We start from the raw sequence: 16,609 nt of genomic DNA, 5'->3' as shown, positions 1-16,609 counted from the left end.
ATTTAAATTGATGTGGATTTTCCATCCACTGAGGGGTATATTTGTGTACTTTGGCTAATAGAGGGGTATATTTGTGTACTTCGGCTAACAGAGGGGTATATTTGTAAACTTTGGCTAATGGAGGGTAAATTTAACCAATAGACTAAAGTAGAGGGGTATATTTGACCCTTTGCCCTACTTTTATAAGTGCTCTTCACGATATATTTTTATTTTTAATCTTTTCTGTGATACACATAATCATGAACATGTTGTATTCAAAATTTTGTTGGTTTAGCAATTGCCATTCTGATCAATATATATATATAGTACACGAGAATTCATGTTTCCACACCTACATGACATTTACCATCCCAAATCTAAATAAGAGTTGTTGTACACGGAAGGTAAAGATCAAAATCACAGTTGAAGAAATATATATTTTTTGTTACTGAAGATGAAGAAATATGGTGATGGAGAAGGAACATGTGTCATATCTTATGGTTTATACTCAATTATTTGTTTTAGCCTATTTATATGCAAGTGAGTGAATATCTTGATATTTTTATTATTTGAGTATCTTTGAGAATGCACAATTTTTTCACCCTAAGTTGTGCGTTAGAATTTCCGTCACTAGCTATTTTCTTTTTTCTTTTTATTTGTGACTAGAAATCTTTTAGAACATCTTGATAACTTTCAGTTTAGTTTTGAATTTTTAGATTCATACGCTTTAATATATGAAAATATATGAAACTTCTTTTGTGAGATTGTTGTTGTCGCTAATTTTTATTTGAAGTATAATATTTTTAATATTTGGGTATTAGAAATAATTAGTTTATAAGTTCAATGACATTATTTATGACTGCGCGAAGTGCAAATAAATTCACTAGTTGAGAAATAAAACCAAAAGTCCAACTTGAATCCCAAAGCATGTCACGTGTCAAGTGATATAGCACATGTGGTCAAATTCAAGACCAGTAAAATAATATTATGTGTTTAAGTAATGGCATGCATAGTCAAATTAAAAAGTCAATTCAAACCTTACGAGTGTTCAAATGACATAGTCCTGCTAATCAGATGAAAATTTATCACAAAATAATTTAAATTGGTTCGTAATTTTAAAATGAGTAATCAAACTAAAGTAGATAAGTTTGTTTATTACGGCTCTTCAATTTTACCTTTATAAATAAGGGCTTGTTTGGAAAGCCTACCAGGTAATTGGAGTTGGGTATAATTTCACAGTTAGGTGGGAATTGGGTGTAATTGAGAGTATGTAATTACATTCTCCAATTCTCTCGCTCGGGGGGGGGGGGGGGGGGGGGTGTGTGTGTGTGTGTGTGTGTGTGTGGAATTGGGTGTAATTACAGAGTTACTTTTTAGTTTGTTTATTTTAATTTTTTTTTATATTATTTATTTTTCATTTCCTTTCTTCTCATTCCTAACTTTTACTTCTTGTGGTTCCATGTAATTGATCGTGTTTTTTATTTTATTTTATTCATTTAGCATAACCGTGTTATTATTCTAATTTTTGAAACTACACCTCTTAATATTAGAAAGAATGAATCATTAACAAACTTGACATATAATGAGTGACGTTATTAAAGTAGAATTTCGTTGTGAGTGAAGTTATAGACTTATATTTTCTCTTTCTTTTGAATTATTTACTTAAGTTACGTTGGAACTTACTTATGTAATGTTGGAATTTGACATAAGAGTATTATGTTAAACTTTTTCTTTTGGATTTTGAATTTAGGTTATATTTTCAATTTTAAGTTATTTGCTTTCACATTGCATATTTTTTATTTTCACTTACATTTGATGGATTTTTGTATCACATTTGAATAATGTTATGACATTATATTTATAAATATTATTTTTTTTGTCAAACATCCAATCGTTCTCACAAAAACAAGTCTTCTTTTAAGTTTTATAATTAATTAAAATTAAATATTATTAATTTGAAAAATATATATCAATTATTTTTTACAATATTAGTTAAAAATATATGAATATTAATTAATATATTTTCAAGAAACAATGTGTTATTAAATAACTAATTTAATATCATTTATAAAGGCAAATATTTTTTTTAAATATTAATTTTAATTTTTTTATAATTAAATTTTATTTTTAAATTAAACTAACTGTGTAATTACACTTGTGCAATCAAACGACACGCTTTAATTACGTTATGACAAACAAACAGGTCGCTATAATTACATTACTGTGTAATTACTAGGCTGTGTAATGACTACCCTAGTGATTACACCAATTCCAATTACCAGGTGGCTTTCCAAACAGGCCCTAAGGAGTTCCCGTAAAGCTAAAGGAAAAATATTTGAAGACTTGGTCTACGTTCGTGATCTTTATTTGCAAAAATCAAATCTAACAACCAAATCAAGCCAAGATTCCAAGTAAGCACACTAGAAAGAGAGAGTCTAGTGGTGCTTCCATCACTAGCTGTGTCTTTAGCATGTTGATATATTGCATTTGGCATGAAAGGAACTCCATAGAGATTTCAGAATATTCAGTTCAATGCTACTAGGGTCTGTCGGGAGATCGTTCTACATGTGCATGTTAGAGGAAGGAAGATAGCTCAGTGGCAACCCTGCGCAACCTCAACTGTTTTCCTCAGGATCCGGATGTGATTTACTTTCCTTTACTTTGATTGCAATAGTGTATTACTAGGAATAGTGTCATGTTTTGTCTTCTAGTTTAGTAGATACTACTTTAAGCTTCATTTTGTTGTTATTTGGAAGCTGGGGTCTGTCCTGGCTTGGATTTGTAACTCTCACTTTTTGATTAATGAAAATATATGGTCTGTTAATTAAAAAAAAAAAAAAACCCAAGTAGGCAGTTTCATATTTTCTATTCGGGCTAATTGACTCTCAAATCTTTGTTCATGACAACTATTAGTTATTCGTGATGGATCTCATCCCTTCAAAAATAAGTCAACAGCCTTGAATCAATGTCCGTGAGGAAAAGAATTAGAAGATGTCGTTTATGGATCTAGTGGTATCTTAGAGATCGTAACTTATATATCATCTCTTCATATTAAATATTACAATGTAATATTTTTCTTGTCTTGAATATTTCAGACACTAAATTTTCAATCACTCTGTGTCAGTCTACGAGTGACTCTTTTTTTTTTTTTTTTTTAGATTTTTTTAGTTACATAGGAGAAGTGAAAATGAGGAAGGAGATTACAACCTGAGGATTCGAACTCTCACCAACAAGATGAAAATTCAAGTAGCCAACCAATTGAGCTGCTAGATCGCAATGACTCATGTTATACACTTCGCAATATAACTGATTGACCTTTCAATTCAATGGATATTATATATGAAAATAGATATATCAAATGTGTAAAAAAAATATGCATAAACTTAAGAGTGTGTAAAAGGAAAATCTGTGCAAATTGAGCGAGTATTATGCCAAAAATGGATACTCTATACATTCAATCATTCATGGTAGGATTTTCAATCTCGTCATTCTTTTTCAAATATAAATAGGATTAGTCTCATTCTTCTAATTTGAGACAAATAACTTTTTTCCCCTCGTTTGTACTCCCTTTGTCTCGTATTAGTTGTGATGTTTTGGTTCTCGAGAGTTGAACTGCATAAGCTTTGATCAACATTTTAAAATATATTTTTTTTTTTGTCAAATTGACATGAGAACAAGGGCGGAGCTAGCCTTTGCCTAACTCAATAATTTTGCATTAAATTTCACATTTGTCTTAACAATTCTATTCAATATGTACAATTATTCATTTAGAACCTAATAATTTAAGGACTAGAATTCCGAACCAATAAGCTTCAAATTTTGATGCCGCCTCTGCATGAGAAAAGTTTTAGCTTGTAGTATGTAGAACTTTTCCCCCGTTGAGTTGATCTAGTCCAATTTAAGATCGATAATTAGTGAAATTGACTCTCGAAAAATCAAATGTGACGACAAATTTGAAATAGAGGGAGTATTTAAGATGCTTTTGCCCTTATTTTACCCTTGTCCCAAAGTCTGTTAGTTTGAGAAACCAAGGCAATCAATCTCCTCAACTTTCAACAGTAATAAACAACAACTGGCACTTTCAACTCTTGATCCATACGACATCGTTAGGTCAACGGAAACAGAAAGTAACACTCAAAGCAATACAAAAATACAATCCTTCACGTGATTTGCACATCACCAAAATCCAAGATCCACACTTCAACTCTAATCATATCATTTTCACAACTCAGGAAACCCAAGAAAAATCCCCCCTTCTTCAATTTGGTAAATATATTTATTATTCATCTTCTTAACATCATGATTCATATATCATTTCCCTAGGTTTCTTATCATTTTCTTTGTCTGACATCATAATTCTTGTTCTCCAATTGGAACGTTTGGGATTTTTTTCCGTACTGTTACCAAGAAAGAATAAACTTTTCACCTTTTCAGAGATATACTTATTTGGGTACCATTAAAGATTGATTCTTTTTCAGTCTTTTTGACTTGTTTAGAAATATATTGATATGGGTGTCAAGAAAGATTGGTTCTTTTTCATTCTTTTTTACTTCTTTAGAAATATATAGATATGGGTGTCAAGAAAGATTGATTTTTTTTTGTTTTTTTCAGAGACCCTTTTTGTTTCTTGAAAGGAAAATAGAAAGCTGGATTTGGGAGATTGGGGCATGCAATGTCAGAAAAATTGAAAGCTGATGAAAATGATGAGCTTAATGCTGCTTCTTTTACTGTAGAACCAGCTGCTCTTAATCAGGTTCTTATATGGTGGAAATTTGCCTATCTAGATTTTGTATCTTGATGCTTTATGTGTCGGTGATTTAAATGTGTCCTTTTCTTTACTTTGCTTTAGTATTTGTTATGTACAGTTGTTCATGTACTTAATAGCTTCCTAAAACTTATCCTGCTATTACAATTTTGCAAGGGGTCGTTTGATAGGGTGTATTAGTTATGCTGGTATTTTTTTTATCTACTGTTTGGTTTGTTGTATTAAATAACATGCATCCTAAATAGTACTTAGAGCCCGTTTGGATTGGCTTATAAGTTGCTTATAAGCTGTTTTCAGCTTTTTTTGAGTGTTTGGCTGGCCAGCTTAAAGTCATTTTGTGCTTAAAATAAGCTCAAAAAAATAATTGGGCCCATTTGACTTAGCTTATCTAAAGCAGCTTATAAGCTGAAAACAGCTTATAAGCCAAAAAAAATAAGTTATACTAACCCAACTTATTATTTTTAGCTTATAAGCTGTTTGCAGCTTATAGGCATAAGCCCATCCAAACAGGCTCTTACTGAATAGTGCGTTAGAATAAGAATAGTACTGGTATTGTTAATGCCATGGTTTATTATGTATAAGAATAGTACTGAATATGTGTCTAAGTAGTACTGGTATTAGTTGTACTGGACATAAATTTGCAACCAAACATTGTACTAAAATTTTATACCAGAATTATTTTACTTAATACACCCTACCAAACGACCCCTTGCTTGCCTGGGATTTGTGTCTTAAGAAAAATCTTGTTTGGTTCTTCTGTATTTAAAACCTTGACTGTGGTATTATCACTTTCATGTTTGTTCCAATTACTTTTTGGTAACTTGATAGCTCAGATATTAGTCTTGTAAATAAATATCTTTAGAGTTTGTTTCTTGGACAAAATCTTTGCAGGCGGATGCTACGAATCTAAATGGTACAAAAGATATGAAAATGGCAGAAGATGCGGGAAGGGAGGACATGTTTGTTGATTGCCCTGATGTCATAGAAAGTCCTGAAACTCCGCGGTATGTAGAGGAGAGCAATGATGCACAGGATAGTGAACTGGAAAGATTGAGCAATGGAGCGCATGATCTCGACTTGAAAGCTGAGGTAGAACAATTGCGCAAAATGCTAAATGAAAGTGTTGCTGAAAAAGATCGGATTGCTCGAGAAGCTGAGGTTCGTTTTATTTAAGGTAGTTTCCCATGAATACTGCTATATTCAATGATATTTATTTACTGAACTCAGGCTTTATGTGCAGAATCAGGCTGAGAGCAGAATCAGAGAACTTAATGATATGATACATATGAAGAATCAAGAAATTGATGCCCTCAATTCAAAGGTTTCCGAGTTTTCAATGGCACGAGATGCTGCTCTTTCTCATTTAAATTCAGAACAAGAAAATTCTGCTCGCTTGTCTGAGATTCAACTTGAGAAGGAGCATCATATGACAGAGATTGCTAATGAGATCTTAGCTTCTCTCTCTTCAGCTGGTCCTCAAGAAGAATTGTCTGATGAGTCAGTTACAGGAAAAATGTTTCATGTCAAGAATAGGATCTCATTCTTAGTTGAGAAGTATAATGTTTTCTTTTCTGAAGTTGACCAACTTAAATGGCGCTTAACTGAAGTTGCACCAGACCACAATATGCAGGATGAAATGGGGGTGTTGGTTGCTGCAAGTGATGCGTTGGCTGAATTTAGAACAAGAGAAGTGAATCTGAACCAACATCTGAGCTTTTTAAGTGATGAAAATGGAAAACTTTCTGAGGAACTTAATAAGCATAAATTCATGGTTGAGAATGCGAGTGCTGAAATCACAAAGCTGAATGCTGAAATTGAACAGGAGAGAACAAGGTATGCTAATACAAAAGAGAAGCTTAGCTTGGCTGTGACAAAAGGAAAGGCGTTAGTTCAGCAGCGTGATGCTTTGAAGCGGTCACTGTCTGAGAAAACTAGTGAACTGGAGAGGTATCGAATTGAGTTGCAAGAAAAGTCAAATAGTCTTGAGGCTGCTGAAGAAACCAAGGATTTACTGGGGAGAAGCGAAAATTTAGCTGCTTCACTGCAGGAAGCTCTCATTCAAAAGGAGATGATACTTCAGAAATGTGAAGAAATATTGTCCAAGGCCACTGGAAGTGAGCAATTTCAGTCAAGGGATACAATTCAGAAAGCTGAGTGGCTTGCAGATGAGATGAATGCATTGAATGAGACATCTTTGCAACTCCAAAGAGTGACAGATTCCTTATCATCATTTGATTTCCCCCAGTCCGTACAATCAAATGGACCTGATGCACAGGTTGCTTGGCTCCTGGAATCATTTTATCTGGCTAAAGGAGAAGTAACAAAATTACATGAGCAGATGGTAGCAGCAAAAGAGGCCGCAAATAATGAGATTGGTCAGCTTACTGCTTCTCTTGTGGTAGAAGCACAGGATAAAAGCTATCTTCAAGAGGAATTGGAGGATTTAAATCATAAATATGCAGTGCTTGCCCAGAAAGAGCATGAGGCTTCAATGGATAAGGATAGGATCATCAGTATGCTGCTAGAGGCTTCTAAGATCAACACACATGATCAAGAATTGGTGTATCAAAGCCAATCTGACATGACTGTACTCATTAACAGATGTGTAGAAAATATAAAAGAAGAAAGTAGTGCCTCTCTTGAATCCTATAAGCATCAATTCGAGTCCTTTGAGCAGATCCAGAGTAATTTGTACATTAGGGATCTGGAATTGAGGCTATATGGTCAAATACTTACAGAAGAGGTGTCTGATAAAGCAGAGTTGAATAGATTGTCAAACCATTCAGTCAAGGTTACTGAGGAACTTTCTGCTTTAAAGGAAGAAAAGGAATCTCTGGAGAAGAATCTCGAACAATATGAGGATAAAGTTTCCTTGCTTAGGGAAAAGTTGTCTATGGCAGTTAAAAAAGGGAAGGGGCTTGTTCAAGAACGAGAAAAGTTGAAAGGAGCATTGGATGAGAAGAATGCTGAAATAGAGAAGCTGCAGTCAGATTTGCATTTGCAAGAATCTCTATCTAATGACAACAGATTGCAGATTGATAAGCTCTTGGCTGAGATGGACCGTATCCCTCAACTAGAGGCTGATCTTGTTGCTATGAAGGATCAAAGGGATCAACTAGAGCAGTTCTTAGTAGAAAGGAATAACATGCTTCAAAAGGTTATCGAGTCACTTGATGGTATTGTTCTTCCAGCTGATTTGAGTTTTCAAGATCCCATAAAAAAGGTCAAATGGCTTTCACGATACTTAAGTGAAAGCCAAACTGCAAAGATAGAGGCAGAGCAGGAGTTGGAAAGAGTAAAAGATGAAGCAAGTTCTTTAGCCAACAAATTGTTGGAGGTCCAGGAATCCATTAAATCCCTAGAAGATGCATTATCTGCCGCGCAAAACAACATCTCACAACTCTTGGAGGACAAAAATGAGCTAGAAGCTGCTAAGGCATTAGTTGAAAAAGAATTAGAGAAGGCAGTGGAAGAAGCTTCTGCTAAAAGTGTTGAGTTTGCAAATGTGTTCGCAGATAGAAAATCCGTTGAGGATGCTTTGTCTCTGGCGGAGAAGAATGTTTTAGTACTAAAGAATGAGAAAGAAGAAGCTTTACTTGGTAAAGATGCTGCTGAGTCTGAGCTACAGAAAATCAAGGAGGAATTCTCTTTCCATGCCAACAAACTAAAGATGGCAGATGAAACTAAACAATCCCTTGAGGACGCACTAGTTCAGGCAGAAAAAAACATTTCTCTGCTTACTGAGGAAAATAACAGGGTACAAGTTGGTAGAGCTGATTTAGAGAACGAGATAAACAAGCTCAAAGGGGAAGCTGATTTCCAGAACAGTAAGCTAAGTGCTGCTTCCATGACTATAAAGTCACTAGAAGATGCTTTGCTGAGTTCAGAAAACAAAATTTCTGATCTTGTTAATGAAAAGAAGAACGCAGAAGAGGAAATTGTAGTTCTGACTTCCAAGTTAGACGCCTGCAGGCAAGAGTTGGCTGGATCACAGGGCAGCACAGAAACTAAACAATCCCTTGAGGACGCACTAGTTCAGGCAGAAAAAAACATATCTCTGCTTACTGAGGAAAATAACAGGGTACAAGTTGGTAGAGCTGATTTAGAGAACGAGATAAACAAGCTCAAAGGGGAAGCTGATTCCCAGAACAGTAAACTAAGTGATGCTTCCATGACTATAAAGTCACTAGAAGATGCTTTGCTGAATTCAGAAAACCAAATTTCCAGTCTTGTTAATCAAAAGAAGAACGCAGAAGAGGAAATTGTAGTTCTGACTTCCAAGTTAGATGCCTGCATGCAAGAGTTGGCTGGATCACAGGGCAGCGTAGAAACTAAAGTTCTAGAGCTCTCTACTCATCTTAGCCGCCTTCAGTTCCATCTGAGAGATGATGCTGTGTTTTCCTCTCTCCGAAAAAGTTTTGAGGAAAAGTTTGAGAGCCTAAAAGACATGGATCTTATTCTCAAAGAAATCCGGGATTCTTTTTCTAAAATAGAGACTGAAGTGCTGCCAGATTCTCCTACTAAGGTAATCATGTGATAGCCTCATAGAACCTTATTCTTCCTCTTCTTTTTTTACCTTGTTGCTTTTCTCTTTGAGTAGTTTTCCACCTCCCTGCCAGAACCTTACTGCTTGAAAGTTTATTTGCATGGCTAGCTGCTTGGCTTTTTTCCTATTGATTTATGGTGTGGTTTCTTTTGTGAGAAAAATAACCCACCTGAAATATCTCTGAAGTCTGAAGCAGTTGAAATGATGGTTCATTCATAATACATCTCTTAAATTGTAAATTATCAATACACACACACACACACACACCTGAAATTGTTGGTCGTATTAATTCCATCTTTTTACTTGTTCCATTTGCTGTTGCATTGCCTGATTTCTTTTTTCGTTTATTAATGAACAACTTGCTGGCGAATTGTAGGTCATTTTGATCTTATCTGCTTGTAATCTTACATGCACTTCTCCCTTCTTGCTCGTTCTGTCATTAGAATGGTTTTTTTTTTTTTTTTTTTTTGAATTTTGCAGTTGACAAGCAATAGGTATTTAAGTTGACATATTTATAGGAAAACATGTGCCTGTATGGATGTACTTATCTTACGTATACGTGTAATATGATCAGGTGATCTGCATGTTCTCGATGTGTTTTTCTCTTACCAATCTGCTGTGTTCTTTTTGTAGGATGACTCATCTTTCTCAATTCCTTCAGTATATGTTGTCAATGATGCTCTAAATGAGGAATTTGCCAACGGTGAACCAAATGCAACTGATGGTGACAATGTCACATTGCTTCTAGGGAAAATTGTGGATGGATTCCAATTGAGAAACAAGATTCTTGCTGAGAACATTGGAAGTTATTCTGCATTGATGGATGATTTGATCAAAGATATACTTAAAAAGCTAGAGTTGACAAAAAGCCAAGCTCTACCCTTGATTGAACTGACAGAATCTCTTAAGCAAAAGGTGAAAGATGCAGAAGTTGGTAGTCTAGCGCAGGAAAATACTATACAATTGTTGGAAACGGATCTTAAAGTTCTACTCTCTGCTTTTAACGATGCAACTGATGAACTGGCTTTAACTCAAAATAGATTATCTGAACTTGGCTCCAACTTTGACCTGGTAAAGTTGAAGGAACCCTCGCACGCACAATTAGGAAAGTTTGGTGAAGATGCTGATCGCTTAGCGCTTGAAAGCACCGAGTCTGCAAGGACTGCTGAGAAGTTGCTATTGGCGGCTAGACAGAGTCACCATCTTTCTGAACAATTCAAACCTGTGATGGATGTGATGGTTGGTACAATTAAAGATTTGCAGGTTAAATTGGAAGAAAGCAATAGTACCTGTGTGAAAGTCTTGGAAGAAAAGGAGTTTCACCAAGAGAAGATCTCCCATCTGGAGACTAATCTAGAAGCTTTGAATGATCTTTGCAGTGAGATGAGGCTTAAATTGGAGGATTATCAGACAAAAGAGGATAATATCAAGGAGAAAGAAGCTGAACTTTTGTCTCTCAATGCCCAAGCTTCACGGAATTTTCAAGGTACACATTGTGTTTACTAATTTTTTACTTCCCCCCTCCCCCTTCCTTATTTTATGAAAATGTTGGCTGTGGCTATAGTAGTTTTCTCATGGCCTGTTTTGATACTACTCTTTCAGAGGCTGAAGACTTAACCCTCTCAGCATTTCTTATGAAATCTCTTTTTGATAAACTAAATGGGATTGAAACACTCATGGAGCATGATGTGGGAGATGCAGAGGTCTATGATTCACCTGATGTCAGAAAGCTCTTTTATGTAGTTGATACTTTCCCAAAATTGCAGCTCCAGTTGAGCTCACTGTCTCTTGAGAAAAAAGAATTACAATCAAGCCTTGAGAAACAGGCGCTGCGAATTGAGCATTTGAAGGAGGAAGTTGAAGAGTACACTACAGATGCGGAAGACTACGAAAAGATGAAGAATGAGTTGTTAGAATTCACAATTGGTTTGGAAAATATTATACAGAAGTTGGGGAGCAATAATTTGGTCGGTCTCCGGAAAGAGACTCTGGTGACAGGGTTGTTACCAGTGCTTGAAAAGCTAATTGTTGCCAAAGTCTCGGAATCTGAAAATTTGAAAGCAAAAACAGAGGAACTGCTTGCTGACTTGCATGGTACCCAAAAGGTTGTTGAGGACTTGTCAAGTAAGGTTAAGTCACTAGAAAATTCTAATCAAGCTAAGGTTACACCACTTGAGATCAACCAAGAAAGAGGCATCTTGGAAGCAGCTTCCTTGCCTTCTCAGTCAGAGATATCTGAAGTTCAGGATGTGGTAATTTTATCCCAATACATTGCATCCCTTTTTCAGTAGAAGTCATTACATTGCGGTCTTTCAATATTTTTCATGTCCATTGCTGATCAGTTAAGGGTTATTCCTTAGCAATGTCATCTTTTAGTTGGCTTGCCCTTTTATTCTTTTTCTCTAAGGATACATCTGCTCAAGTAAACCTCAAGTGGCCGAGAATAAAGGTGTTTTGAAAAATTGTTTTTTTTTTTTTTTTTTTGAAACATGTTTTGAAAAATTGATTAGAAAATCATATTTTGACAAATGAACAATAATTAAGCAATGCTTTTATTTCTTTATTCATTAAGTTAGAAAACCTATAAAAAAATGGTTCCTATTGGTAAAATTGAATGGATACAGTAAGTTATTGGTGATATATAATGTAATGCAAGATAAATTAGAAAATGCATAAAAAGGAAATAATGTGATTTACTTAGGCCTTTAATAACACTGCATTTTACTAATACTCGATAATCCGTGAATAGCGTCACGCTGTTCTGGAAATGATTCTATATTTATTTGGAGCCTTCTCTATTGCAATTTGAAAGTATGAAAAATTACTACTTAATAAGACTTACTAATACTCTCTAATTAAATATCTAAAAACCTAACCAAGGTTTCTTAATGTACATTGATGGAAGATATAAAGAACCTTTAATGAACAACTGATGCTTGCGTTAGAGCTGACTGCCTATATTACACCCCCTTGGTGTCGGCCTTCACCGGACCATACGTGAACATGGATGCTTTGTGCACCGGACTGCCTTCTTTTAGTGTTCTGACTAAATTTGTTCCTATAAACTGGGAAGAAAATGTGTGTGCAAAGCAGTCTAACCTGCTACATTCTTCTTGTTGCAGGTACCGGTTAGTAAGAATTTAGCTTCTTCTTCAGTTACGTCAGCTGCTCATGTCCGAACTTTGCGGAAGGGATCTACAGATCAACTTGCAATAAATATAGATTCTGAATCTGAACGGTTGATAGATGACAAGGAAGCTGACCAAGAAAAAGGTATAGATACAAATTTTTGAAAATTCCATAAGAAAAATTTAATGTTTAGCCAACTTAAAAATCCTCTTCTGTCGTGCAGGTCATGCATTCAAGTCTCTCAATACATCAGGTCTTATTCCAGGGCAAGGGAAGATGATTGCGGACAGAATTGATGGAGTTTGGTAATATCTTATAGCTTACTCTAGCCAGCTTCTCATTGACCTTTTGGATGAAATTACAATTTTGTCTGCATTTCTTAAAGTCTAGGAATAACATTTTGCGATCAAAATATAGAGCTATTAGATTCAGGTCAAGAATTATTGATTCTTGCAACAATGGAAATAGTAATACTATCTTTCTAGGTTCCCATTCCTTGTACCATGATTTTCAATACCATTTCCTAGTGTAACAATCTCTACCATTTGTTACTGACATGGTTTTTTGGAGAGTGGTGTAGGGAGGGGTTTTTGGCCAAGATTTATATGTCTCTAAAAAATGTAGAGAATTTCTTTCAACATGGTCACTGAGGATTCATATTGCCAACCCCAACTTACTAGTTGTGCCCAGTTCTTGTTTACGATATTGGTGCCTACTTGATGTTTGTCAATCTAACACTTGATTTCCAATTTTATTCAGGGTATCTTCGAGTCGAGCTTTGATGAGTCATCCAAGGGGCAGGCTAGGTCTTATTGCTTATTGTTTGTTGCTGCATATTTGGTTATTGGGCACCATTTTGTAATGATCTTGATAATTGATCTACCAAGATCTCTTTAGAAATTCTTTTGCAGTTGTACATTACATATTTTGTCATTTTTTTTTTCTCTTCTTTTTTTGACCTGGCTATGTGCCTATTTGTAAATGTTTATAAGGTCTCAGCAAGTTTGATTCTCTGCAATCACATTTTTAGGGATTCAGAGAATGCATTTTGGAGAATTGTGGATAGTTGTTCCATTAGCCAATAGCTGTACTAGAGTTGAATGCAAAAATCTGCTTAGGCTAGGTTTTACTTTTATATACTGTCCAGTACAATGCAATAAACAAATGTTCTGAAGCTTTACTACAGTTGCAAGTTCCAATTTTATGTGATGCTTTTTATTGTGTGACTTGACACAAGGATCGAACTTATTTCACAATTTTTTATGATGTTTTCTCAGTCAAACTTACTTTCAATTTTCAAACCAACAACAACAACAACAACAACATACCCAGTGAAATCTCACAGTATGAGGTTTGGGGAGGGTAAAATGTACGCAGACCTTACCCCCATCTCGGAAGATAGAGAGGCTGTTTATGAAAGACCTTCGGCTCAAGAGAAAACATGACGAGAAAGGTTAGATAGGTACAAACAGTCCAAAACAATACGAATATGAAAGTAACGAAAGCGAAAAAGTCATGATAAAACAGTCTGAGGAAAAAAAAAGCAGTAGCTACCACAGATAAATACGATAATTGTGGTACAAGGAACAACACGTAGTTGCACGAATCAAAGGAAAAGAAAATGAAGATCAAAACTGCGACTACTAGTATGACGGGATACGTGGGGCCTCCGTGTTTCTCCTCTACCTCTTCTGAAACCGTCCATAGCCAATCTCTCACACCTCCGCACTGGGGCCTCCGTGTCTCTCCTCTTCACATGCCCAAACCATCTCAGCTGCGCTTCCTGCATCTTCTCCTCCATCGATGCCACTCCCACCTTGTCTCGGATATCTTCATTCCTAATCCTATCTCGTCTGGTGTGCCTACACATCCATCGCAACATTCTCATTTCCGCAACTTTCATCTTCTGGACGTGCGAGTTCTTGACTGCCCAGCACTCCGACCCATACAACAAAGTCGCTCTCACTACCACTTTGTAGTACTTGCCTTTAAGCTCTGGTGGCACCTTCTTATCACACAGCACTCCTGAAGCGAGCCTTCATTTCATCCACCCTGCACCAATACGATGTGTGACATCATCGTCAATATCCCCATCTCCTTGTATAATAAACTCAAGATACTTGAAACTTCCTTTCTTTTGGATGACCTGGGTACCAAGCCTCACTTCCACGCCAGCCTCATATGTCTCGTCACTGAACTTGCACTCCATGTACTATGTCTTGGTCCGACTCAACTTGAACCCTTTAGACTCCAGAGTTTTTCTCCAAACCTCCAGCTTAGCATTCACTCCGTTGCAGGTCTCGTCAATCAGGACTGCATCATCTACGAATAATATGCACCATGGCACCTTACCTTGAATTTATCGCGTCAAACCATCCATCACCAAGGCAAATAAAAATAGGTTAAGAGCTGATCCCTGATGCAACCCCATCTCTATTGGGAAGTGTTCTGAGTCTCCTCCCACTGTCCTAACCCTGGTCTTGGCTGTCACGACCCAACTAGTGGGTCATGACGGGTACCCGGAGCTGACTACCGAGCACCATTCGTCATGCTATCTATCATGCTCAACCTGGACATACATCATTCTCAACACAGGACTTATCATGAAACAACCTCCAAATATCTCCCCAAAACATGTATGTATATATAAGCCCACGAGGATACAAAAATGATGAACATAATATACGATGAAGAGGTCACACAGCACCTACAACCCACACATAAATATCTACGAGCCTCTAACTGGAATACTGTAACCATAAGGACGGGACAGGACCCCGCTATGCCCTAATATGTACACAAAAGATTATAGAAGAAATGGCAACTCCGGAGTAGTGGTGTGCTCCTACCAATCTGCTGAGTGAGCTCCTAAGCGTCTGCGCCGTCTCCCCGACTACCTGTGGGCATGAACACAGTGTCCATAAAAGAAAGGACGTCAGTACGAATAATGTACCGAGTATGCAAGGCATGTACAATAACATAATAGAGAAATAAAAACACATGAGATGAAGAGATAACCTGCAACTGATTGCCTCTTAAGGCAGAATCATGCTAACAAGAGAAAAACATCATATCATGTATACAAAAATATAAACTGCCCGACCATATAGGTACGGTGTGATCATCATTAGCCTGCGTCCGGGCCTTCAACGTCCGGGGTAACCATCTCAAGCTGCTCACTAGTGGTGTCTGCCCATGCCATATAGACATGGTGTAATCATCAGCATAGTTGCCCACTACGCCTGCCGTAGTGGTGACTTCCTGGCCATATAGGCGCAGTGTAATCATACATATACATAATATGAATCATGTATGGGAGCTCAAGTAAAGCTATAACTCTATCGGAGTGACGTAAGGTCCGGAACCTCCAATTACATTATGGAATAGTCAGGCCAAACCCATCGACAAACACCTCCGATTCACTTAAGCACCTAAAGTGGCCCTTGTTCCATTTAGACACTTCAGGTGGGCCATTCCTATTCCACTTAGACACTTTTTGCACCGTTATCGGAGCAAAACCAACATCAGTCATCTCCTACGTGAATTAAGTGGCCAATTAAATTGTGCCAGCTCATTTAAATTGTGTCAACTCAATTAAATTTTGCCAACTCATTTTAATTGTAAATTCACTAATTTGTAAATTCGTGGAGTTTTGACCATTAAAAATTGGGGCTTTTGAGCTGGTTGAATGTGAAATGACGTGGTGCCCCCTTTGGTGTTGGTTTTGCTCCAATAACGGTGCAAAAAGTGTCTAAGTGGAATAGGAATGACCCACCTGAAGTGTCTAAATGGAACAAGGGTCACTTTAGGTGCTCAAGTGAAAGAAGGGGATGACCACATGTGTCTGTCAAAGGGTTTGGCCGAATAGTCATCATCACTATGTCTCACCTTGAAGGAACTAATATCATGAGGTGAGGTAACAACAAGAAATACATCAACGAAATCATAAGGATAAGAATATCAAGATTATTATAGCATCATTATTATCATCATTATCATGGAACATATCTCATCTTTATCTCATAAGAAGCTCTCAAGAATCTTTAACTTTCATCTTCTGGCATGTAAGAAGGTCATGGAAATATTGAAGGAAAATCACAATATAGAAGTCATGCCTTTGAAAGAAGGGGACCAGCCTTACATACCTTTACGTCTCCTTAACGACTAAGCGTTCTACTTCCAAGCTCACA

At 36.5% G+C, this 16,609-nt stretch overlaps 1 protein-coding gene across 2 annotated transcripts; it reads left to right on the top strand.

Annotated features, from left to right (window-relative positions):
* Positions 1-4,058: 4,058 nt before the first annotated feature.
* LOC132641209 (trans-Golgi network-localized SYP41-interacting protein 1) lies at positions 4,059-13,599 on the top strand. Of its 2 annotated transcripts, none has more exons than XM_060358106.1 (9): positions 4,059-4,245; positions 4,591-4,732; positions 5,636-5,902; positions 5,985-9,269; positions 9,924-10,776; positions 10,893-11,542; positions 12,413-12,563; positions 12,643-12,724; positions 13,179-13,599. In XM_060358106.1, the coding sequence occupies exons 2-9, from the start codon at positions 4,652-4,654 to the stop codon at positions 13,279-13,281; spliced, it is 5,472 nt and encodes a 1,823-aa protein (XP_060214089.1). In that variant the 5' UTR covers positions 4,059-4,245; positions 4,591-4,651; the 3' UTR covers positions 13,282-13,599. The 2 variants fall into 2 exon arrangements, with proteins under 2 accessions (XP_060214089.1, XP_060214090.1); XM_060358107.1 differs by lacking the exon at positions 4,059-4,245 and adding an exon at positions 4,277-4,429.
* The last annotated feature ends 3,010 nt before the right edge of the window (positions 13,600-16,609 follow it).

The sequence above is a fragment of the Lycium barbarum genome, chromosome 5, assembly GCF_019175385.1.
Source record: "Lycium barbarum isolate Lr01 chromosome 5, ASM1917538v2, whole genome shotgun sequence".
Taxonomy (NCBI): Eukaryota; Viridiplantae; Streptophyta; class Magnoliopsida; order Solanales; family Solanaceae; genus Lycium; species Lycium barbarum.
The sequence above is the reverse complement of the archived record's forward strand: the minus strand, read 5'-3'. Positions and strand labels throughout refer to the sequence as shown.